At 54.5% G+C, this 25,634-nt stretch overlaps 1 protein-coding gene across 1 annotated transcript in view; it reads right to left on the minus strand.

The window, feature by feature from the left end:
• LHX1 (LIM homeobox 1) overlaps positions 1-9,853 on the minus strand; it is a 47,207-nt gene extending 37,354 nt beyond the window's left edge. Inside the window, exon 1 of the mRNA XM_044430281.1 lies at positions 9,684-9,853. Within this exon, the coding sequence (XP_044286216.1) occupies positions 9,684-9,853 (170 nt within the window). The remainder of the gene's footprint in view (positions 1-9,683) is intronic.
• Positions 9,854-25,634: the final 15,781 nt, after the last annotated feature.

Consider the following 25,634-nt stretch of genomic DNA (forward strand, 5'->3'; position numbering starts at 1 on the left):
AGTGATTGGCTCAAGGAACATTTCCTGTTCTAAGTCTTGTCTGTAGTAGAGAATACGAATCGTCTCTGGAGTTTATCCTTGAGAAATGAAATGGTCTCTTAATTTTTAGCAGATACTGAAAATAAGCAGAGTGGTATGCCATCTATGGAGCCTTGTGGAATCAAGTACAAGGGCGAAGGTCAAGGCTCTGCCCCAAGGTGCTTACATATCTTACACTGGCCTTCCCTAACCTACTTTCTACAGTTCCCATCATTCCCAGCCAGCTGCCCTGCATAGTTGAATTTAGGATCTGGGGGTGCCAATGCATGGCTTTGGGGTGCAGCTTGCATCCTAGTGCCTTTCAAAGCTCAGTCGTGTCCTAGCTTCTCATGGGGCTGCTGAATGGATATCACGAGAAAAATTAAAAAGAATATAACCATTGCTTTCCTTGTGTGCATTACATACAAACATACATACCTGCCTAGCCCTGTCTTGTACGTATTTATTCAGACCTTTCCGGCCTTAAAAAAAAAAAAAGATTGATACAAAATCCAGAAATTTAAAATTTCTTCTGGAGAGAAAGATCCCAGAATTTTAGAAAGAGGAATGCAGGAGAAAGTGGAACCAGCCGACAAGCCCATGCCCAGGTTAAAATCCTACATATATTCTCTCCCAGTCCCTCAGATATTTGCTCAGAAAGGAGCTGCATTCGTGGAGGCTTGCTTTCAGCTAAGAGTGGGATTGCCACCTTCTTGTCACAGCCATACGCCTAAAGCTGCTCGCAGTTATCCTGTGCTTCTTTCCGTATGAAAACGCAAACGCATTACGCATGTGAAGGTGAAATACAGCAGCAGCAACATGTTGCAAATAGGAAAAAATGGGAGGAATTAATGAATTGCTATACAGTTAGGACCTAAACATGCTGATGGATAAAATCAGGAGGAATATTAATAAACTACCCCTCCCTCCCTCCCTCCCTCCCTCCCTCGCTCTCTCTCTCTCTCTCTCTCTCTCTCTCAGGTCTTCCCGTATCTTACAATCCAGTCTCATCCACTGTCCTCTTTCCTTGACCCCAAGACGTAGCTGATAGGAATTGCAGAGTTAGAGAAATAAACTCCTCTAACTTTTTCCCCTGTGGGTTTTTATCAGGGGTACGCAACCTTTTCAGCCCGAAGGGCCTCATGATAAGGGGCTGCACAGGCAGGCAGGAACACACCAATCCAACACACACACACACACACAGGATAAGCCCGGTCTGGCTCACCTGCACCAGTTGCCAGTTTATTTCTGGGCCAAATCCAACGTGCTAATTTCAGTCCTATGAAGCGCTCCGTGGCTGCAGAATTCAGTAACTCCGCGACCGCCTTTCTCTGTATGAACCTCCCTGACCCCTTGCAAACATTTTGGAAATATTATACCTTTGAGAAGGAAGCCCAGAGCACTAAGTTTAAAACAATACAGGCTCAGGTTATCTCCACACTTGTCAAAGGACGTGGTTTGAATAGTCAGCTCCACCCGGAGACCACATTTCCACGGAGAACTGTGTGCCTTGCGACCACGGTGCTTTATCCTGCTGCCACTTAACCTCTCCACTCCCACACTTGTGGGACCCAAATAGTTCAGGGACCACCTCTCCCCATACAAGCCTACCCAGTCCTGGAGGCTGGCTTTGGGGGCCCTTCTTTGGGTGTGCCCTCCAAAAGAAGTTTGGGGAGATCTGTTTGGGGAAGGGTCTTTTCTGGGGCAGGCCCCACATCTAGGGAATGTCTTCCCCAAGGAAGCCCGTCTGGTGTTTGCATTCTCAGCACCAGGCAAAGATATATTTATTTGCTCAGGTATGTAGGCTTTTTATGGCCCATTTACAGGGCTGTTGTTGTGATGCTGATTCTAGACTGTGTGTGTGATGTCTGTGGAAGGGGGACTGTGTGTATTTGGAATGACCACTTTTCATATCATATTGTGTGTTGGTTACATTCTCATGGCATTTATTTTGTTCTAGTATGATCGTGGTGTATGTTGAACCCTTTTCTCTGCCCTGCTACATTAATCAAGGATTTTTGTATTTTCTGAGTTGCTCTGAGACTGCTTTTGCAGGGAGAAATGATGCATCCATTTAATTCATTCTTTAATAAGATTTGTATTGAATGCTTTTATATACTGCTTACTTTTTAAATCTATCAGTACATTTCTAAGCCGTGCACATGCTTATAACACGGAGACACCAACATATATGCGTTCAGCACATGCTATCTGGGCAGGTCTGCCTCTTTCGATTTCAACAGGTACGCTTAATGAAGGGACTGGAGGATCTCCAGCATTGGTGACGGGGTGCCCTTCCTGTGGAATTAAATCAAACGAAGGAAAAAAGAAAAGACGGGCAGTGTCCTGTAACTGACTTGGAAAAAGAGGACAAGGGCATTTTCTAGGAGGAAGAGAGTGTGTGGGGAAATGCTTCCTTTCTAGAGGGTGGGATGCTTTCGATAAAATAGGGTTTTACAAACATTCAAACCAAACTGGGGAGAGGCGATTTATTTTGATTTGGAGACCGGGAAGTCTGCAGTGCCAAAGATCATCTTGGTGAGGAGAGTGGAGGCAAGGTGAGGGAATTGTTAAGCTTCTAGCAAGTGGTGAGAGGTTTGGTTGGGGACTTGGAGATCCGGGTTGTAGACCCTCCTCGAAGCTTGCTGGGTGGCTCTGGTCAGACACCCATGCTCAGCCCAACCGACCTCACTAGGCTGTTGTGAGAATAAGATGGAGAGAAGGACCACGTAAGCCATCTTGGCTTGAGGGGGAAAAGGCAAGCTATAAAAATATCATACTAAATAAAAACAGAATTGGAAACATCCCTGGGGATCCGTGCAAAGAATGGGCGAGCAGAGCAGGTCATGTGAATTAGCATGCAGAAAGTCACCGTTTGATCCGGGTGGAAAGGATATTTGGGCAGCAGGTGATGGGGCAGGTCTGTCTCTACCTGAGATTCAGGGACCAAGAAGAGCTTCTTGGGGCTGTGGTAGAGGCTCCCACAAAAATGACAACCTGGCATGCAGTGACTGTGCGAAAGATCATTTCCATGTGGCGCATAAGTAGGAAAAGAACTGAAAATAAAACTGTGAAGATCATAACCGGTATGAATCGATGATGTGGCCAGGCTTGGAGAAGAGAGTAGTTACGGTCACTGCACACACACACGCACACACACAGACACAGGGTATGGTGGCGTTGGGAAGGGTGTGGAGAGGAGCTGGGGCATCTCCTGCGGAAAGCAAGCGCTCAGCACTGGGGACCCCTCGGCTTTGAAGAGGGCGAGCGAGGGGAGACGAGGGAGAGGGCACAGAATGATGCATGCCTGGGGATGCAGCGCCGCGGGGTTCTCCCTCCTTCATGGTATTAGTGCCCACCAGGGTCATCCAGGGGAGCTGATCTGCCAGAGATGCAGGGCGGGCTTTTCCGGACTGCATGGAGCTAGACAGCAGCGTTCCCTTCCACAAGACGCAGAGCTTGAAAAGGGGCCTGGGTGAACGCAGGGAAGGAAAGGCCATCCATGGCGATCGGTCCTGGTGGCATCGGTGCCTTCCAGCCGCGGAGGTAGCGTGCCTGCGTATAGCAGTCTCTGGGGAACATGGGAGGGTGGTGCTGTTGCTCCCCGCCCTGGTTCTGGGTTGGCCGCTGTGTGGACGGAATGCCGGACTAGCGAAACGCATGGTCTGATTCGGCAGGGCGCCTCTCGTCTTTTTGAAAGCCACTGCAGGGCTGCGGAGAGGGTCCCCTGGGCGAGGGGTAAGGCAGCCCATCTGTCACGGCTACGGACCTGGCCTGAGACTGCCGCGCGTGACTGCCACGCCAAACCTCTGCCCTCCGAGGGCTGATGCGGAGGTGCCGGAAGCTAAGGGCTGAACAGCCCAACCCTGAGGGGATGACTCAGAAGCAAGCTGCCAGAAGCATCCTTCTATTGACATTAACTTTTCTCCTGTCCCCCTTGATCCCTCTGCAGATCAAGGGATCCACTGGATTTCTTTCGCTCGCCTCTTCGGAGGGATTCACTTACAAGTAAACACACCTCTCCGCACAATCAGCTTTTGCCTCGTATCCAGTGTGGGTCCTACTTTGTCAGGACCCCCTTAGGGTCTACTCTGAGTAGGACTAATCTCGGAGGCGAGCCTTTCTTTTGTGGCAAGGGGGGCGCGGGAGGGGCGGCTTGGGGCAAGGGCAGGCGCGCGCTCTCTTCTCAGGGAAATCGGGTGAGGTTGGACGCGCCTCTGCGCACAGGGAAAATGCCAAAGAAGATGCTGGACAGGGCTGTTCCAAGAAGTCTGAGAGTGGGAGAAACAAACAAAAATTCCCAGTGATTGTTTTAAAGGGGCATTATTTGATAGTTCAATTTGGGCAGGCATGTGAGTACAGAGAGAGAGAGCCAGGCTTTTTAAAAAATGAAATTAAATCCTCAAGCACCCTCTTCAAGCCGGCCCCTCGCTGAATGAAGGGCTGCAGCCCTGCCTGGGAGGGGGCCCGTGCGCGTCCACAGGGCTTCCCTCCGCGCGGGGAGCGTCCTGCGAGTTGCTGCCCCTGCCAAGGGAGAGAAACGGGACCCCGGCGGAGCCCTGCGCGCCAAGCTCTCCCGCGGAAGGCCGCCGGGCTCGGGGGGCGGCTGCGGGCGCAGTCCGGCCGCGCGGCGTTCATGGATCGGGGCCACCGCCGGCACAGCCCAAGCGCCCGCGGCCCTTCCTCGCGTCTGCTCCTGCAGCTCTGGCCGGGGAGGCCCCTCTCCACGGCCTCCTCCCCAAGACCCGGGGATGATGGGCGAGGCCTCAGTCGGGGCAGTTCAGTGGGCCTCGCGTTCAAGGAAACGTGGAGATCCCGGCCTCCGTTTGACACGCAGACACGCACCGCGTTGCATGTCCCTATACCGAGGGCGTACCGACTGGTTGTGGGAAAGTCAGAGAGGGATGCGCGTTTGCGTCCATAGCTACTTTTGGGTCGGCATCGGACTTCAAGAGTAGACCCGCTGAGACGAAGGGACTTGAGCGGGCTGCCGTGTCGGCCGCGTCCCTCTCGGCTTCAGTAGACTTACTCCGAGCCCGGCTGAATCCGGATCGAGCCCCTCCACGCAGGGACGTGGGACAAAGCCGGGGCTCCCCGATTTCCGGCCGGCGAAGGATCGCGCCCCCTTTCCGCCCGCTCCCCCACGGTCCTCGGGGGAAGCTGCCGAGAGATGCCGGGGCGACCTCCCTCTCGGCTGGCCTCGGGAAGGCCCCACAGCGAGGGCGAGCCACCGGTGCCCCCGCTCGGCTCCACCCGGGAGTCGCGGGACTGTGCAGGGAGCGGTCTCGGAAGGACGCCTCAGCCTCGCTTTATTTAAGGGGCAGGGGCGGGAAGGAGCCCTTCCCGCAGCCGGCGGGGCGAGTCTCGGCTGCGCGGCGCACACGGCAGCCTCATTAACCCCAGCGGCTCGTTGGTTTAATGATCGCGGGTCTTCGGCCAGGGGACTAGTCTAGAGGGAAGGTCTCGCGAGGGGTGGGGAGGGGGTCCGGGTCTGGCCCCCGGGTTCGCACGGCACGACAGCCCAGCCTTTTGGCGCCTGGGCCGGGGCGCCCACGAGGGCCCGGCCGAGCGCCGCATCCTCGCCGCCGCCGGGGAGCGCCCCGCCGGCCGCGGGGGGCGCGGGTCCCGGGGCGCCTCCTTCGGCCCCGCGCCTTAGGCTGCTGATTGGCTGGCGGAGCTTGCCCTACTCTCTTGCTGAGCCAAACTTCTGATTTATTTGCCCCCCCTCGCCCCCCCGCGAGGAGGAGAGCGTGGCGGAGGTTAACTGGAAAAGAACAAGCGCGGCGGCGAAGGGTTGAGGATCGGGGGCAGCACGCCGGCCGGGCTAGAAGCCGCGGGGCGGAAGGGGGGCTTGGGGACCCCCGGGCAGGGTCGGGCGCAAGGGGCTACAAACGGGGGAAGGCGGGGGGCCGTGGGGGGGGGGCGCCAGGCCCGAGCGCAACAAAAGGCAGCGGGAGAATTCCTGGTCGCGGGAGACGCCGGGAAGCTGGTGCGCGCTTCCTCGGAAGGAAGAGCCGCGGGCTGCGCCGCACGGGAAGCGCGGCGGGGTCGCCCCTTTGGGCGAGGGGCGCGCGAAATCACGGAGCGAGCGACTGTTTGGCTGGGGGAGAACGGACCCAGCCGTTCTTTTCCCGTGTGTGCGGAGGGGGAGCTTGGCGCGACAGCGCCGAGCCTCTTCTAGATAAGCGGGGCGGGGGGTCCTTCTGCACGGCGCGGCTCCCCCGACTTCCCCTTCTCCGCACTCATCGCCTTCGTCCCGCGTCTGTTTTCGTTTTTCTACCGGGGCCTATTCCTTTTCTTCCCTCTTTTCCGCCCCTCTTTTCTTTTTTCCTCCTCCGTCCAGCTCCTGTGTTTTCCCCCTCGATTCCCCCCGCGACCACAACTCTGTGGGGCCTTGTCGACTGCGGCAGGGCCTGGATCCAGGAAAGCGGGTGCGGGGCCGCCGCTCCATCGACCCATTTCCAGGATCTGTCGGCCGTTGCGCGCTGCTCTAGGAAGGTCTCCCGGCTGCAAGCCAGCGGCCGTCCGCCTGGCTCGACCCTTTCCTCGTGCCTCTGTCCGCAGTCCGGGGACATCGCGGGCTTTTGGCCCCCAAACTCTCCGCTCCGGAGCCTCTTTTCTCGCTGCAGGGCGGCGTGGACTATTCCACCCTTTTCGCAGCGAGGAAACCCGGAATCGCGGCGCGCGTCAATTTCACCTCCGCGCCGAGAGACGTCTCGTCTCCTCCGCGCCTCTTTGCTTCCCCGAAACCGCACCGGATAAAAGAGGGAAGCCGCCGCCGCTTCCCTGCCGGCTCTTCCAGGTCGGGCCCGCGGGTTGAATCCGCTCGGACTCCCGCCCCAAAACCCAACCAAGGCGCCGCAGGGGCTTTAGGTCCCTTTCGGGCCGAGCGCGGCCCAGGTCACTCGTTGCGCCGGTGCTTCTGAGGCGCGAAGCTCCTGGCCCCACGGCCCCGCCGTCCGGCTCGGCTTCCTCTGGAGGAAGCCCATGTCCGCATTCAGATCCAGACACCGCATCTGCCCCCAGAAACGACACCCCGCAGGGCGCCGGCGGTCACGCCGACTCTCGCCCGCGGCTCCTTCCAGCACCGGCACCCCCGGCAAAAGTTCCCCCCCCGCCCGCTCATGCCAGCGCCTGGGACTGGGGGGCTTGAAATAGGGAAACACGTAGGTGAGATTTCCCGGGGCAGCGGCGCCGAATACACAGCCCGGCGGGGAACCGACAGCGGGGAAGCCACGGCCCGACCCCGCGCCCAGGGGATGCGAGACGGCCAGGGGTGTTTCGCAGCCCCTTCCCGATCCGCAGCCCGAAGGAAGCCCCCGGCCAGGGGGCCATGCCAGGGTGGAGGCGCGAACGCACAGCTCCCCCAGCCTGCGCCTAAAGACCGCCAGCCAGCCAGCCCTGAAGCCGGCTCTTCAGACGCGCGCAGGAACACGCCGCCAGGGCTTACCTGGACGTGGCCCTCACCTCCTCAACGCGGCTTACTCCTGAGGAAGCTCGCGCAGATCTGCGCCGCTCGTTCCCCGCCGTTCGTGGGCGGAAGAAACCCGTTCTCGCACCGACATTTATGTACTTGGAGGATCGGAGGAATTTGGACCCCGGCACCGGGAAAATATAAGGCTAACAGTGGTTCTCTTTTAAAGGTTTTTTTTTAAATTGTTTTCAGATTCTCGAAGAACTCCGTTGTAAAATGGGGGTTATTTTGGGGGGGAAAGGCGATTTGTCTAAAGGCTTCGCTCCAGTCAAACAGAGGTGACGCGCGATGGATTTCATGAACGGGGAACGCGCAACTCGTTCGATTTAACGTGTATTATATTCTAGAACTATATCATTACATTGTAAAATAGCAAATGTGGAATATTTGTTTCACGCACACCTATTTCTGCGATCCTCGCACAAGCCCGTTTCTTTTATTTCCCTTCGCAGGCCACCGTTTCGCCAAATCGAAACGTGCCGCCTCTTTCTTTTGCTCTTCCTTTCTTAATTTGCTTTTTTAAAAACTGCAACATTCGCTTATCTGAGGATTTGATTTCGCCATTTTCCAATAAGTGGCATTTCGTATTACTGTGTTTTGTAATGAAAAAAAAAATTAGAAGAATACAAGCGACTTATTTTAATATGGTTCAAGCCACAAAATAATATTTTACGGGGGATGCAGTCCTAAATGCTCTTAAGAGCGAATAAGCCCATCCAACACACCGAAATTTACTTCTAAGGAAGCCCTCCTTTGCTCTGTTTTTACCTTTCAAGAAGCCCCATTGAATTTAGTAGCTCCTGCTCCTGAGTAGACCATGGCTAGGACTATTTTTTTTTTAAGTAACATTACACCAGTAAACCAAGTTAGTATATTAATTTCTTTGACAAGGGACCCTTTTCCTTTTCAAGGTCAGATTTAGTTTCCGTAAAACCTGTCTTCGATCGCCAGCTAGCCCCTAAAACAGCGCAAAACCAACCCAGCGATGTTGCTCCTGGCAAGGAAAGCAGCGTGATGCGTGCGATCCCAACCAGCTCTACTCGGGAGCAAGTCCCACTGCCTTCGATGGGGCTTTGGGTGGCAGCCGTGAAACTGCGACCCCGTTTGCCCTTACCTGGGAGTAAGAGACACTGAAGTCAATAGCGCTTGCTGCTGAGTAGATATACCTAGGGCTGCACCCCGACGGCTAGTCAGAAAACAAGGAAGGACAAGACCTGTCGGTTTCCCTTCCACAAATACGTGCTGCCTGCTCCTCTCCCGGCTCTCCCTCCCTGCCCTCCTTCTTTGTTTTGGGGGGCGCGGCGAGGGGACGGGGGGGGCTGGCTCTGAGGCCGGGGGTGACTTTGCGGGAAGGAACCGGGTCATCCCGGAAAGCGTCCGCAGAGAGGGATCCCGGCACGAACTTCGGGAGTTGGGAAAGTTTGCCCGTCCTTCGCGCGTGCCTGCGGAGAGGAGGCAGGGCGGCGCGTATTTGGGTCGCGTCTCCCCCCCCCCCGCTGGCCCGCTTAAGGCCAGGCCGCTGGTGGGAAGTGCCTGGCAGGTGACAAAGGGCCACCCTACGGATCGGTGGCCCCGTTTCCCACCTTCGCACCGTGCTCGGCGCTGTAGGAAAACCACCAGACCTTTGTATAAAGGACTTATCTATACTGTCCAGCTTTCTTCCTCTGCCTGGGCCCCCTGAAATATCGCCCCGCCTGCCTGCCTGCCTCCTCCTCCCACCCATCTTTTGGTCCCAATTCCGCCACACCTAGCCCCCACCAGACATCCGACCAAGGGAAGGACAAAAATACTTTGCACATGCCCGGAGGCCCGCTCGTTGCCTCGGGCGCCCTACTACACCATCGCCCCCAGCTCTGCCGTTTGAAAACAGATTCCCCGGACCGTGGAGGCCTGTCTGCAGCCCCCCAATAGCGGGGTCTCTCTCCACTGGCACCCCGCCCCCCCAGCCACAGGCTCGCCACCTAACTTACAGGGCGGGGGCGCTGGGAGAACAAGTTTGAAGGACGGGGACTTTAACTCGGGGGAAGCGCGGGAGCGAAACCCTCGCCTGGACGGTGATGGGGGCGTGGGAGTGATCCTACGGGCACCGCGGGGGCGGGGGCCTCGCGGTGGTCCTGCGGGGGGGGGGCGCGCCGCGGGGCTCCCACACCTGTCGTGCTGGGGGGGGGGCCCGGGGCGCTCGCGGACTCACCTGAAGAAGTCGTTCTTGCAGTAGAGTTTCCCTTCCCGCGAGAAGCACTTCTCGGTCAAGTTGCATTTACATTCGCAGCACTGGACGCACTTGACGTGCCAAGCCCGGTCCAGGACGTTCAGGAGGAAGCGGTCCAGGATGGGCCTTTTGCAGCCGGCGCAGTGCACCATTGTCTTTGGCGCGCGTCGGGGTGGGGGGCTCGTGTTCTGGGGGGAGGCGGGCGGGCGGGGGCGGGCGGGCGCCTCTCCCAGCCCTCGCAGGGCGCCGCCGGAGAGGTCCGAGGCCGCGGGGCGGGCGCGCGGGGGGGCTCCCCCCTCCTGCTTCTGGGGGGGCTCCGCGTCGCCGCAGGCCGTCTGAAGAGGCTGCGGGTCGTCGCCGACGCGCCCCGGCGGGGCCGCTCCAGTCGAGAGGCAAAGTTGTCCTCGGCGCGCCTCGGGGACCCCTCGGTTAGTTCTTCCAGTGGCGCCCAGTCCCCCAGCGCGCAGGCGAGGCCGGCCGGCGATCGCGGGACCAAGACGAAGCCAGTCTCGTGGATCACAGCGCTGCCCCTTCGCCCCTCCGCGGGGAGCGAGGCTCCTGCCCCCCTCCCGAAAGCGAGCGAACGAAAATTAAGGAGTCGGGAACCAACCGGGCGCCGGGGCTGGAAGGGCCGCTTCTGAGTACGGATCGGAAAAGCGATCGGCGCCGAGGCTTGTCAATGCGTACCGAGCGCGGAAAACAAAAGACGAAAAACCTGCCAGGTTTGAGGTAGAAGTCAGAGGTCAAAGTGCAATTAAAAAAAAAATCCCTTCCCCAAGTCAAGCAATTTTTCTAACTGGACAATTAAAAAACGAACGGTTGCGATGCGCGCGCGCCTTTGGGTGGTCAGCCGTGCCCCTGGCTTCAGAAACAGAGGCGGGGGGCGATAGGAGGAAAGACGGGAGCTGATGCCTGGGACGTAAATAGAAATATGTTCATATTAACAGTCATCTGGGAGGGCCTTCCTCTGGCATCTATTCCTCGGGTGAGGCTCCTACCCCCAGGTTTTTGTTTTGTTTCTGTTTTTTAAGGGGGAAGTCTTAAAGAGAGCGGCTCAAAGCGGGTGCTCGCCCACCTCCCTTGTATTTAAAAAAAAAAAAGAAAATCCTCAGCGATGGTGGAAGGAGAAACCCCAAAATTGCCTTACCCTACTGCTTCATGAGTCCGCGAGTCAAAAACTCTCCCGCCGTGCCCATTGGGCGTGCTGGCCGGCTTTGTTCCGTCTTCCGGGGCTCGGCAAGGACATCGAGCTGGGGGAGCCCACGCGGATCGGATCAAAAACGGCCGCCCCCTCCTCGCCTCGCCCTCGGCTTGGCTCGCTTCTGCCGCCCTGCTCCGCCCTAAGTCGGGCTCCGGCTGGGGCCGGCGGAGGGGGCGACGCGTGGCGGCTCTGGAGAGGGGGTCGCGCCCCTGTGCCCACACATAGGGTCCCCCTGGCGGGCGGGCGGGCTGCCTCCTTGCCTGCCTGCCTGGCTTCCTTGCCTGCCTGCCTGGCTTCCTTGCCTGCCTCCTTGCCTGCCTGCCTGCCTGCGCTCGCCGCTCGCCGCTCTGCCTCCGGCCGAGACCCCGCTTGGCCCGCGGCCGCCCGCGCTCGGGAGCCTTATGCAGCGACCCCCCGCGTCACGGCCCGCGCCAGCCAATCCGCGCCGCGCTCGCCCCTGCGCGCCGCCGCCTCCGCGCGGCATCCCACTCCGAGCCCGGATGGTCCAGCGCGGACCCCGCGCAGGGGGGAGCCGGAGGGAGCGGCCCATTGTCGACCCAGCCGGTAGGTTTGGCGATCCCCCCGCCCCACTTTGGGGGAAAACGATGATAATAATAATAATGGAGCCGGCGGCGTCTGGGGGGAAAGGGGCCTGCTTTGTCTCTTAGGAAAGCCAAAACATAGAAGAGGGCGAGCCCCCGCCGGCGAAGTTTTTAGGTGGAGGGCATCGGGCTGGGGGAAAGTTTCGGGGGAGGCTGCTGGCTGGGAGGGGCTGGGTGTCAAAATTTACACCCGTCTGAAAGGGGTCGAGACGGGCAGGTCGCGCTGGAACGGGGCGGGGGGGGGGTTACTCCCTTCGCCTGAAGTTGTTTAGCCCCACAGTTGAGGTCCTAGCAGTTTTGTTTTTTTATTTTTTAGGGGAGAAGGGAGACGTGCGCGGGTATTTATACAGCGTGTGCGCTTTCCCTCTTTGCCTTTTCCGAGGAGTTTTCCTCCAATGGGGTGCATCCAAAATTATCTTAACTGAGCTCTCCTTCACTCGAGCGGACTCGCTCAGACGCTGGACGGAATCCGCCGGATGAGAGGCACGTTTCACCAGATCTTCCTGAAAGCGGGAGTGATTAATCTGTCCGTGGGCTTTAGCGAGATGGGAACAGAGAGACCAACTTCGTGGGCTATGCAGAGGCGACTTGGGAGCCGGAAAAGAGTTTAGGTGCGGGAAAGAAGTCCCAGCCTAGTTTGAGACCTACCATTTTCGTTCATTTACAAAATGGAAATGGCGCGTTTTTAAGTTTGCGGTGGGGGGAACGGGGGGGGGAGAGAGAGATGTGGATCCGTCTGTGTGCCATGTTAATGGGAGCCTCTTGATGTCTAGAGCCTTGCAGTGCTTGGAAGTGCCCGACGCGCCCACTTGGCTGCTGATTTGCTCCCTGGGAAGCCTGCCCTCTCGCAGCCAGCTCTGGAGGCCCTGATCCCCCCCTCCTTACCCGGGAGCAGGCCTCACTGAACTCCATGGAGCTTGCTTCCTAGTAGCTCAGGAGACAGTTGCCTGGAGATTAGCTGAAGGGCCAACCGGATGTTTTATTGGACTGTCTACAAGGGACTCCAGGAAAGAGGGAAGATTTTATTTTATTTTATTTTATTTTATTTTATTTTATTTTATTTTATTTTATGTGGTGGTTGGACAGGGGCGGTGGCGGTAGGAGAGACAGCTGAGGGTGCTGTTCAGTTTCCTGGACCCGGTATATTTTTAACCTCGACTTCTGGTTTAATATCGGTGCCTTGTGTAAGATCACCTGACTTAATTTCCTTTTCTTTCTTTTTATTGGGGAGGCGCCTTTCTGTAAAAATAACCTCTGAGGTCAGACCTGGAGAGGCCACGATCCTGCACCAGTTTATCTGGGAGCCAGCCCGGGTTGAAGCCGGTGGGGCTTTGCTGTAAAATAGATCTGAGTGAATGGGTGATTTGTGTGTGTGTGTGAAAAATGCCCCCTTTTTCGTTTGCTGTATTTACAGCCATTTGGAGGGGGGGGTTCTGCTTTTTGAGGTGGCTTAGTCCGAGGGACTGATGCAGAAAAGAAGGAGAAAAAGATTTACTGATCACTGAATCCACATGGCACCTGTTGACAATGGGGGGCAATGTCCTTCTAGCCCCCCATTTTTCTCCCCAAGAGTAGGAAGTATCACCACTGCAAGCATCTTTTTGTCCCCAGAGCTGCATCGCTCACCCCTTTCAGATCAGCGCCTTTCTGAAAAATTCAGGCATAATTGGCCAGAGGCTCCAACTTCTAAGAAAACATCAGTCTGGACGGGGAGTGTTGTTTGTTTGTTTGTTTGTTTGTTTGTTTGTTTGTTTTAAAGGGGGAAGAGAAATGTAAATATTTAGCCCCCAGCGCGGCTCGAACAGGCTCTTTCTGCTTTGCACAACATCAACTGCGGGGATGCGGTTTGTGAAATTCACGTGCAGCGAGATATTTGCGCTTTCTCCACTCGGAGAACAGGAACCGTGACGCCAGTAAATAAACTAATAATTGATGCATCAGGACGTCCACCTCTATTGGCTACGAAACCACCCTTCATTCCATCAAATTATGATTATTCCTGTTATTAAGGAGTGTCGAGCCGACTTGTTTCTGCTTGCTTTAGATTTTGTTTTTAACGTGATTATTCTTGGAGGCAGATCCACGAATTCGGTTTTCTCTCTTCTCTTCTGTAATTTCTCCTATTTTCAAAGCGGCATCTAAACGTTTTCTTACAAATCGCGGTTTCTCCAGAATTGGCCACTAAAAAGGACCCCAGCTCTGTTCTGCGAACGGAGGAAGTGGGCGGCTTCGGGACTGACGGAAGAGGGTTTAGGACCGGGGGTGGGGGACCGTTTTCCTACCGGGGGATTTTTCTGGAGGGACAGCAAATCCGTGAAGTGACATTACAAAAAAGAAAAGCAACGAACGGGGTGAGAGATTTTGGGGGGCGGCAGCCAGCGGGGCTGCCTACTTTCTTTGTGCAGAAATCACTCCGGCCAGAAAGTTCAAGGAGTTGCCCCTCCGAGCTCAGACCGATTCCAGAGGTGTAGACGCAAAGCAGGCGGACACGCACCTTCCTGATCCGCTTCCACTTCCCGCACATTTTTAAAAATCCCTTGAATACTCGTCCCCGCGCCGACTTTTCCTGCAGGCCTCTAATTTCATCCTCACTCTTCCTAAAACGGACGAATCTTTCTTTGCCTTACTTAAGCCAACGGACCCCCATGCAACCGCCTCCAGCCGGATTCGCCACCCAATTAATCCGGAGCGAAGCCTGTTTGTACATCCCCATTCCAAACACGTCGCTGGGGGAACAGAGTCCGCCAGCTTCCACTCGCCAAACCTCGCCGGAATGGGCTTCTTTCCAAATCACGACTCTGCATGCATAAGTGTGGCGCGATCCGCAAGCTAGTTAAGCTGAGATCCTTGGACGCGAGAGCGGGGGGTGGGGGTTGCTGGGATGGGATGGGAAGGGAAGGGAAGGGAAGGGAAGGGGCAGGGATGGATGCGGGCAGGCGGGTCAGACCGCGCTCTGCTCGGCGCGCCCCGGGGCCGCAGCCGCCCGCCCGCCCGCCCGCCAGCCTGAGGAGGAGAGGCGGCCCGCGGGCTCCCTGCGGCTTACTCCGGCGTAAACGCTCCTCCGGCGGGTTTGATTGGCAAGCGGTGTCCCCGCGGCGGCTGCGCGTGGGGGGAGCGGGCCTTTGCATGGGGTGCGTCCCGACGTGACTTTGTGGATTCCGTGTCTGGGCTGTTTCCGGGGCTTGTGATCGCTTATCTCCCGGTAGATCCCTCAAGCCTCGCTTCTCCCGGGAAGGGCGGAGGGCGTGAGCCGCGCTCGGCTGACGGGGCGGCCCACGGGCGGGGAAGGCCCTGCTTCGCGGCTGCCTCCGATTCTAGCCAAACGCGGCATCTCTCCGTGCAGCTGTCGAAACCAGTGGGAAGAGTGTGGCTGTGCGGAGAGACTTTGCAAAGGATGGTGGGGGGCTGTAATTTGAACCCTGGGAGAGGGGGAGCAAAAGGGAGTGGGAGAGAGAGCGAGAGACGCGCGGGAGGAGAGCGCGGGAGGCACGGGGGGCGTCGGGGAGGAAGGCGGAACGGGGGAGGAAGGGAGCAGAGAGAGCGAGGGTGGGAAGGGGCAGGTAGAGAGAAGGGAGAGGGCAGGGAGGCGAGGAGGGAAAGGAAGAGCGAGGAACGAAAAGGAGAAGGAGAAGGAGAAGAAGGGAAGGAGGAAGATGAAGGGAGGGGGAGAAGAGGAGAGAGGGAGGGAAAGGAAGGAAGGAAGAAGAGAAAGCGAGGGAGGGACGGAGGAAGGAAGAGAGGAGAAAAGATTGCGAGAGAGAAGAGGGGAAGGGAAGGGAAGGGAAGGAGGGAGGGAAAAACCTGCCAAGACCGCAGACGCCCCCCGCAGACGGCCAGGCCGGGCCCGCCCCCCTCTCGGGGCTCTCAGAGGCGACAGCTGCCCCGGTGGTGCCAGGGGACGCCCTCGCCTTTGACGGCAGGTCCCCAAGTGACAACGGTGGATGGGGGATGAATGAGGCTCGGGGGATGAGCACCGTTCCCCGTCAAGGCGGGGGTGGCGTGGGGGGGGGGCAGGCCAGGCCAGGGAAGCCAGTGAGCCTCCGCTGGCTATTCCTTTGATCCGCGGACTTGATCACGCAGGGCTCAAACGCTGGACCCCCAGAAAAGCACAGCCCCGGAAAGCCGGGCTCTATCTGTCTATCAGTCATCAATCAGTCGGATGCTCTTCCCCTCTCTTTCTTTCTTTCTTTCTTTCTTTCTTTCTTTCTTTCTTTCTTTCTTTCTTCCAAAACATTGAGACGAGGGAAGAAGACAGAAGTAGGCCACAATCCTAGGCATGTTCAGACAGCAGAAAGTCGGACGACTCCCAGCATGCCCCAGCTGGCCAGCTGATTGGCTCCCAGTCCAGCAGACGCAGGATTCTGCCTCAATGCGCCACGGGATCCATGTATTCAGGCCACGAAAACCCTCCAGGGGCGATCCTGGGAGAGCTTTGCGTCTCCTTATTCCTTCCTGAGCCAGGCTGGGTCTGGGAATCACACTGGCCCAATTTGACCGGCAATGGGAACATCTCTTCCCACGTGGCACCGAGGCCCTTAGGACCTGGATTTATGACCATCATGCTGTGGGAGCAGAAAGGGGCTCAGTGTCAGAGGAAAGAACTTTAGGAAAATTTCTGCCCGCACTAAAGAGTGCAGGAAGAACTGGCCATGCTGCAGAAGGCCAACTGGTTCCTGATGAAATAAGTCCTTGAACGAAAGAAATGCAGAGAGAGAGATGCGGGATGCGGATGGTGGAGGCAGCCTTGGCTGGGTTTTTTTCTTTTTTCTTTGGCATGGTATGCTTCTGTAAAATAATGGGCCTTCCTCCAGGCCCGGAAAGTTGACTGTCTAACATCAGCAGAGGGCGATCAGCAGAATTTTGTAAGGCGCCTCCTAAGGGGTTATTTTTTCAAAAAGTGGGGCATAGCTAAATGGTTGTCGTAATCACGTCAAGGGAAAGAGAAGGTTGTGTAAGATTACAGAGGGATTACATGTCCATGGCCTTCAGTTTGGGTTAGCAGGAAGGTTACGGGTCCATTCCATGAAGAAAAATATCGTACAGCTCCCAATCAGCCAGTCAGTCACTCAGGTCGGCAGGGGCATGCTGGGAGTTGGAGGGCTTCGCTGGCTGGCAGGGGCATGCTGGGGGTTGGAGGGCTTCGCTGGCTGGCAGGGGCATGCTGGGGGTTGGAGGGCTTCACTGGCTGGCAGGGGCATGCTGGGGGTTGGAGGACTTTTCAGCACACACAAGATTGTGCCTTTAGCCAGCCTTCCCGAACTTAAAGCCCTTCTGTGGTGTTCGACTGCAGCTCCCATAATTCCCAGCCATTGGCTGTGGTGACTGGGAATGATGGGCTCTGAAGTCCTACGCATCTGGGAGCTGCCAGGTTGGAGGAGTCTTGCTTAAGCCACAGGCTCTCTGGACAAAGAAATAAAAGGTGGATAACTGTGAAGGAGAAATTTCAGTTATGGCGAGGATGCAGGGGGAACCTTGCGCTGAATAGAAAAGGGGAGAAAGGCCCAGCAGTTCTGGAGACAAGAATGATAATTATGTTTTTGAAAAGGATAAGAAACCAGGAACCTGCCCCAAAGACCTTACACACTACACTTCCAGACAGGAAGAATCCAGGGCCACATCCCTCTCCTCCGACCGGACCCCTTCCCCCAACCCACTTCCCCCAAGCATGGATGCTGGAGTGGCTTTCCTGATTTCATGCAGTTCCTCCTCCCCATCTTAAATGTTGCAATGCCTCTGCAAAGATTGAGCAGCTGGCTGTCGAAGCTTTAAGCTAAAGGGAGCTGGTGTGATGAGCATCTTCCACCCCACTTTTTTTAAAAAAATGTCTGGCCCACTTACTTTCTGTTTGGCCCAGCCACTGCTGGGATGCGGCTTTCGAGCATTCTCCCCTTGAGCTGGAGGAGGTTTGGCACCCCTGCTTTAGACACACAAACTACAATTGACCTCGATGACACACTAATGGGTCTTGAACAAGTTGGCTCCTGCAACGGGACATACAGTGTGTGGCACAGGGGTTCAGAGGGCTGGACTGGGCCCAGGGAGATCCAGGTTCGAGTCCTCACTCAGCCATGAAACTCACTGGGTGACTTTGGGCCAGCCACAGGCTCTCAGCCCAGCCTACCTTGCAGGGTTGCTGCTGTCAGGATGAAATGGAAAGGTGGTGGACCTTGGAGGCAACCGGGGGGGGGGGCGTTCCTTGTAAGAGGAAAATAAGGTGGGGTGTTAGGGTTGTATTCCCAACAGCAACAATCCCACCAAAGAAACACACTTGAATGCCTGCTTCTTTATCTCTTGCTCCCTTCCCTTTAGACTAGGTTCATCAGGACATTAGTCTCTCCGCAGGAACCGGAGAAGGTAATTTAGTATCCTGTTTCCAACAGAGGTCAGCCAGGCAGGTCCTTCTGGGCAGCCAACAAGCAGGGCCTTCTTTGTGTCCCTGCTTTTCTTTTCTTTTCTTTTTTTTTGCCAGCAAAGGCATTTCTTTGGCTACAAGCTGAGCATTTAACTGACCCCTCCACTCCGAGATACCCCAGAGTGAAAGGGAGCTGGTTCTCCAGACAAAACCAGCTCTCCCTCTTTTAATGGGCATGCTGTTCATTGTAAGGCCTTTATGCCAACCTCCTCGTCAGTTTCGCTTTGAGAACAAATTCTTGGTTTTGAAATGGAGGAAGAGGAGGGACTCACCTGTCCTTCATTTTGGAGTGAGTGAAATGATTCTCCTGGGCCTTGGTGTGAAGCGGTCGGTTGGTCGGGGTTGTTGGGGATAAAGAGGAGAGTAGGAAGGAGAGGCATTGCAAAAGGCAGCGCTGCCATCACTGGAAACGGCCTGGAAAAAGGAGATGAATACACAACCAGTTTTCCCCTGCATCTTTAAAGACAGACAGACAGACAGACAGGCGCGCGCGCGCGCACACACACACACACACACACACACAGGGCTCATAGCCAGCCTAAATGTTGTGGGAGGGAGGTTGTGATAAAAAGTCCTGGGGGAGTCATGAAGGCCCTTTAAAGATAATTTTGTAAAAAAAAAAAAAAAGGGTTGAGGGGCAGAGAAAATTTAGGGGACAGCCCCTGAGCCCACCCCTGGCTACAAGTCCGACACACACACAAACACACAGAGCTTAATGGTTTTAGGAACTTGCAAGAGCAGTGGTCTGGAAAGAGATGCATTTCCCTCGCAAAACCACTAAAGCAAACCTGCCTTTTGATCAGGTGAATTTTGAAAGGTTACACTAATTTATTGTCTGGGCTTCCTGACTAGAGCCTCCACTGGTTTGGGCAAATCATTTAGGAAGGAAGGGAAGGGGGGGGAACCCCCAGAGCATGGAAGACGGTGATGTCTTGGTTTTTATGCCGGTCCCTGGGTAGTTGGGTCATTAATAGGATCAGGGCTTCATCATGGGAACTGTGAAAAGTGTGTGGGAAGGAGGGAGGGAGGGAGAGAGAGAAGGTAACTGGTGTAGTTCGTTTTTTTTTTGCAAGGAACAGCTTGTGTTTGCTGCCTGTCTGTCTATTTACATATCCCTCCTCCGCATCATACAAAATCTAGAATAGTTTGCATCCTTCTAGGCATAACAACATGCAGTCTAGGAGATGCAGCACAAAAGGATATGCGGATAGGGAGGGGAGAGGAAAGAAGGAAATGAAAGTGCCAACTCTTACATAATAGTTCCTTGGAGACCAGATGGCCCAGATGCTGCAGGATTCCCTTCTGGAGAATCCGAAAGGTGGTTATTTCCAGCCAAACAAAATGTGCAGGTGTGATACCCCACCCCTCCATTCTTTCTATCACACATCCAGCTATTGTGTAAATTAACATACTGGTGGGAACAAAAATATGTGAGCGGGGGAGAAATGGACATAAAACTGTATGAGTTGGATTGGATATATACACAAGTGTGTGTGTGTGTGTGTGTGTGTGTGTGTGTGTGTGAGAGAGAGAGAGAGAGAGAGAGAGAGAGAGAGAGAGAGAGAGAGAGAGAGGAGAAGATGGGAGAGAATTCTGCAGATTGTTTTCTATGAAAGCTCGTGTACAACTTACCCCAAATGCTCACTCGTAATTTTGCCGGCCAGCAACTGAATCGCCTGTGGAAGCAAGGGTGTGCATGAGAGGCAGACCAAGAGAGGCAAATATATGCAACTCACATCATAAGCAAGTATTTCGGTGCGTAGTTTGGACTGAGACGTTTGTGGGTGATTCTCTGCAAATATATGCGGTTTAGCTACATGAGTGTGTATCATCTGGATTTTGGTAATATTCAAGAGCAAATAGAGTCTGAGCCACTGGGCATCTTTTGGACTTTCCATCTTAATGTCCTTGCTGCCCATGGCTTGTGCTGAAGCTCAGCTTGCAAACGTCTTGCTTGATTTGCCAGGCAAGGAAAGAAGGGTGGGATCTGTGAATTGACATCAAACCTGGCCAATGCAGGGGCTTCATACTGCTTGCCAATCATAGAGTTGGATAGTCATTTGAGCTATTTTTCCAATTATCGTTTTCCAGGCAGAGCTAACCAAGCAATTTACATAATATTATGAAAATACTAACCATAAATTAAACATGCACATCATGATGAAATCCAACAGGACAGGGCAGCAAAGAAAACGAAAAGTCAGAGCGATTCTTTCCGATGACTCTTTTGTACGATTGAAAGAAAAAGCAAAATGTGTCTCTTTCTGATGAACCCATTTAAAAGCCTAGGCAAAGGAGAGGTGAATTCAGAAGTGAATTTCTGTGTACCAGGGCAAAGTGGAAAATAACGAGAATTGAAACAGAAAAATGAGGCACCCCGTCATATCTGTGGCCTGCTGTTTTTAAACTGGACTTGGATCTTCCATTGGAAGAACACTTCCAAGAGAAGCCTGGTTTGTGATAGCCGTTGAAACCGAGGATTGTCCTCTGTGAAGTGGGACACCTGGCTTTGGGAAAGACAACCGAGGCATCTCATCCCAGGACACCAGTGGGACGCCAAGTCTGGCTGAAGAGTGTCAGCGCTGGGTTGGGATGGTGGAAATTCAGCCCTCGCCTTGGATGCGCATCGCCCTGCCCGGTGGCGATATGGGGAGGCCGAGGCTGCCATATTGATTTGGGGTGAAGCTCGTGGATGCGAAAAGTGATCTGAACGCTATGTGTATGTGTAAGGGGGGTGTGCGTGTGTGTGTGCACACGTGTGTAACGTTGCAAGCGGGCATGTGGGATAGGAGAACAGCCAGGAGGGTGAAGGGCCCGCGTAAGAACAGAGGGAGAGCCTTGGTGGAGCAGGCTGGGAGCAGACTGAATTTGTCCATCTGCTTTTTCAACCGGTCCAAAGGGGAGGCCAGCTCCTCGCGGAAGTGACTTTTGCAGTTGAAATATGCTTGAGGTGAAGAAGCCCCTCCTTCCTTCCTTCCAGAAATCAGCTTCGTGGGATGACCTTGTCGCAGCCGTGAGGAGCCTCTTCCTCGCCACTTTCTCGCGCCAGGCATCCTCTTGCTCACTTCTAGCCTGTCTTCCCTCGTGCGCCTTTTTTCCACGCTGTACACAGTGCAGTTGCTTTGCGCTTTCCGTGCAGAGGAAGTTGCTGCGGCCCCTCGATCCTGCGAGTTGCTCTTTCCCACGTGCTTTGCTGCTCTGCAACATCCACTTTGAGGCGCAGTGACCAGGGCTGGGTGCCAGAGCGTAGTGGGTTGCGCCCTAAGTGGAATAGGATCTTGGCCGTTTGTTTCCGGTTTCTTTCCTAAGGATGCCTAGGAGTTCTTTTTTTTTTTTTCACTGCAGCCACAAATGGGGTTGACACTTGCCTCCAGCCCCAAGATCTTTTTCTTGGTCAGTCACTGCTTAGGAGTTGCGGGGGTTTGAGAGAAAAGCTTCTTGGTCTGAATGAACATGAACAGCTGCTGTTTCCCCCAGATGCATCCTTCTCCGAAAGGGCCATTTTGGCTGAGGATGATGGGGGGGGGGGTAGTGCCACAAATCCAGGGGGGCTGTCCTAGGCCAGAGCCAAAGTGATCTGACATGGGCAGTGGACTGAAGGAAGGAATTTATTCTTTGCCGAAGGTACGTGACGCACGGTGAAAGTCATGCCAGCCCTTTGGCCACAGCCATGCTTATCTTTCCTGATCTTCAGCATTTAGGAATCCCATCAGGAAGTCTCCCAGCTTTGCAGGCTGCTGTTTTTGCAAGAGCCCCCTGTGCTCTTGCCAGTTCGCCATCTCTTTGTTATTTCCTTCATTGCCAAACCTTATTCTGAGCGTGTGATTTCAGTCCTCCCTGTGACCAGAATGTGGTCCCAAGTCTAGCACATGCTTCTCTGGGTCTGGCAGAGTTTACTGCGGAGAGGGGAATAACCTTGATCCCCCAACGCTCTACAATATAGTCTGCATTGTTTTTCTGCACCCCACAAAGTGCCAGACTATCAGGAAACATTTCCCCAGAAGCATCTACTGCTGTGATGGAGCCTTGATGCAGCGGAAACTTTTACGGGCCTGATTCATAAAGAGAAGCCTGGTGGAAACATTTCACCAAGAATGCTAGCAGGATGGTCAACCATGGAAAGTGATGAGAAAATTAAGAAACATTAATCAGGGCCCCGCAGGCCTTTGATCAGCTGTGTGAGATGTAAAAACATCTCCCTGTGGAGGCTTCTGAGAGCTAACAAGAAAAACAGCTAAGGCCGAATAGAGATAATGACAATTGTTGGCATCCGTACTGCCAACATAGACAGAATTCTTTTTGCCTCAGTCTCTCTAGTCTGTAAAATGGGCATATGGATGAGTGAGTGTGAGTACTGCTGATGTGCCATTTTTGTGTCATTTTTTAAAAAAATGATAAGATACAATAAGAAACAAAAAACTGAAGGGGGTTCAAGGGAAAAGAAAAGACCTTGTGAAATGTACATCACCCTTCATTTAAGAAAGAGGAAAAAGAGGAGAAAAAGATGTACTTCTGCCAATTCGGGCCTATGCTGTGGCGGTGAGGGCGGCAAAAAAGAGATTCTTTTCCGCTTCCATTGCCTCCTCACAATGCCGTCCGGCGGAGCTCTTTCGAGTGGTGCAAGGCCTGGTCCGTCCAGGTCCAAAGGAAGACCTGATTCCACCCTCAAAGACCCGCTGTGACGACTTTGCCAGGCATTTCAGGGAGAAAATCGCTCAGATTCGTCACGAGCTGGACACCACTATTGATTCAGAGGTTTCAAAGGAGACACCAATGCTGCCGTCTGGTCCAGATTTATTGGATGAATTTCAGTTATTGCGGCCCGATGATGTGGACAAGGCGCTTGGGCGAGTACGTCCAACCACTTGCCTTTTGGACCCTTGCCCGTCTTGGTTAATAAATGATTCCAAGCACGGGATTGGAACCTGGATCTTGGAAGTGGTTAACGCTTCTCTGAGGGAGGGTCGGGTGCCGGCCCCTTTGAAGGAAGCGGTAGTCCGACCGGTCCTGAAGAAGGCGTCACTGGATCCAGAGATGGCCACTAATTATAGACCAGTGGCCAACATCCCGTTTCTGGGCAAGGTGTTAGAACGAGTGGTGGCGGGACAACTCCAAGCACTCTTGGATGAAACTGATTATCTGGACCCATTGCAGTCCGGCTTCAGACCCGGGTACGGTACTGAATCTGCCTTGGTCGCCCTGTATGATGACCTGTGCAGGGAGAAGGACAGGGGGAGTGCGTCCCTGTTGGTTCTGCTGGACCTCTCAGCAGCTTTCGATACCATCGACCATGGTATCCTTCTGGATAGGCTTGCGGGATTGGGGGTTGGAGGCACTGCTTTGCAGTGGTTCCGCTCCTATCTCAATGGCCGGTTCCAGAAGGTGGTGCTGGGGGACTATGGCTCTGCGCCATGGCAGCTATGCCATGGAGTACCGCAGGGGTCCATTTTGTCCCCTTTGCTGTTCAACGTATACATGAAACCGCTGGGAGAGGTCATCAGGAGGTGTGGGCTGCGGAACCATCAGTACGCTGATGATACCCAGCTCTACCTCTCGTTTTCCACCAATCCAGGTGAGGCAGTGGCTGTGCTGAACCGGTGCCTGGCCGAGGTAATGGGCTGGATGAGGGCCAATAAACTGAAGCTCAATCCAGACAAGACGGAGGTCCTGTTGGTTGGTGGATCGGGCTTCGGAGAGGGTGAATTGAACCTTGTCCTGAATGGGGTTGCACTCCCTCTTAGGGACAAGGTCCGCAGCTTGGGAGTGCTCCTCGACCCAGAGCTTTCACTGGAAGCTCAGGTAACAGCAGTGGCGAGGAGTGCTTTCCTCCAGCTTCGGCTAATTCATCAGCTGCGCCCCTATCTGGAGAATGACTGCCTTGCGACAGTGACACATGCGTTGGTGACTTCCCGTTTGGACTTCTGCAACGCGCTCTACGTGGGGCTACCCTTGAAGACGGTCCGGATACTTCAATTGGTCCAAAATAGAGCTGCCAGGCTGCTGACGGGGACTGGACGTTATGTTCACATGACTCCAGTTCTCCGTCAGCTTCACTGGCTTCCCATTGAAGTCCGGGCCCAATTCAAGGTGTTGGTTATGACCTATAAAGCCCTAAACGGCTTGGGTCCTGGTTACCTGAAGGAGCGCTTACATCCTTATATGCCCAGCCGCCCCCTGAGATCGGCGGGAGAGGCCCTTCTCCGGGAGCCCTCCATGGAAGAAGTTAGGAGGGTGGTTACTCGGAGGAGGGCTTTCTCAGCGGTGGCGCCTAAGTTATGGAATGCGCTCCCCAGAGAGGTCCGCCTGGCGCCGTCGTTATTTGTTTTTCGGCGCCAGGCAAAGACCTTTTTATTTAAGCAGTATTTTAAATGTTAATATTATTGAATTTTATTTGGCCAGGGCGGCTTGTTTTATAGTGTATATTTGTATTTTATTGTATATATTTTAAAATGTTATTTTAAATTTTTTGTTGTAAGCCGCCCCGAGGCTTCGGCGAATGGGGCGGCATAAAAATGTTTTAATAAATAAATAAATAAATAAATAAATAAATAAATAAATAAATTCAAATATCAATGTTAAGATAAGCAACATAGTAAATTATAAGCGGAGGGAGTATATGGGGGTAAGACTGTTGGGTCTGGACTCTGGAGGTCTGGGTTCTAGTTTCTGCTCAGCCATGGAGCCCAGTGGGTGAGTTTGGGCCGATCACAGATTTGCAGCCTAACCTACCTCACAGGGGTGTTGTGAAGATAACTGGAGCTGTATCCAGGCAGGTTGGTTCTTGTAATGGTCAGGTGTTGAGGGGAATGGAAGAGAAAGCTTTTGTCCCACATCTTAAAACAAATCAGCACATTTTGCTTTGAAGTAGGTACCTGTTGGTGCTGCAAAGGTGAGATCAAAGGGCTGTTTGGTGTGTCGGTACTCGGCCTTGCTCTCTGCCTTTTGAGCAGGTGACTTGCCCTTTGCCACACCTCCTATGGCAGCCATTTTGTGGTGGTGCCCGTGATATTTTCTCCAGATGCTCGATGTGCTCATGCCCCCGCCCCCGGCTGTCTGCCCTTCACACCGAGGAACAACGGAAACACACTCAAATGCGAGTGATATTTTAAGGGCTGCAGGATCTGACCTCTCCCTGTGTTGACACGCACCTTGCTGTCTGACTTTTCAGTCCTTTCTCCCCAGCCTGGACCCAAGGGAGCAGTTTCTAATCCACAGGTCCCTTGGCAAAATCCCACTAGCAAGGGTACTGAGCGCACCAGAGTGTCTGGAAAACCTCTTAGGAAGAAAGAAGTGGAGTAGGAGGAACCGGGAGTGAAGTACGTGTGCCGCTGAAGCCAGCTCATCTTACAAGGAGCCACCCATGTTGTATTTTGGGGCGCTCTCTGCATTTACTTCCCTATGTGTAATACAGCAACGTCTTGCTGCATCAGACCCCCCCCTCCCCCCGCAGAATCTGTGAGCACTTCGTAAAAAGGAGGAGGAACACCCTGGTAAAAGCTGTGTCCTCCCACTTGTTATGACACGCCAGTTCTCGGCTCTTGTGGTGCACAGCACAGGATTCTGATGAGAGCGAAGCAAATGCAAATTCCTCAGCGCAGGGAAAGCAGGTTGGGGCATGTTCTCCCTGCCTGTTTAATCCTCACAACGACCTTGTGAGGTGGGTTAGGCTGAGAATCTGTGCCTGGCCCGAAGTCACCTGGCAAGCTTCGTGGCTGAGT

Source organism: Varanus komodoensis, unplaced genomic scaffold (genome assembly GCF_004798865.1).
Source record: "Varanus komodoensis strain SLA01 unplaced genomic scaffold, ASM479886v1 scaffold20_1, whole genome shotgun sequence".
Lineage (NCBI taxonomy): Eukaryota > Metazoa > Chordata > Lepidosauria > Squamata > Varanidae > Varanus > Varanus komodoensis.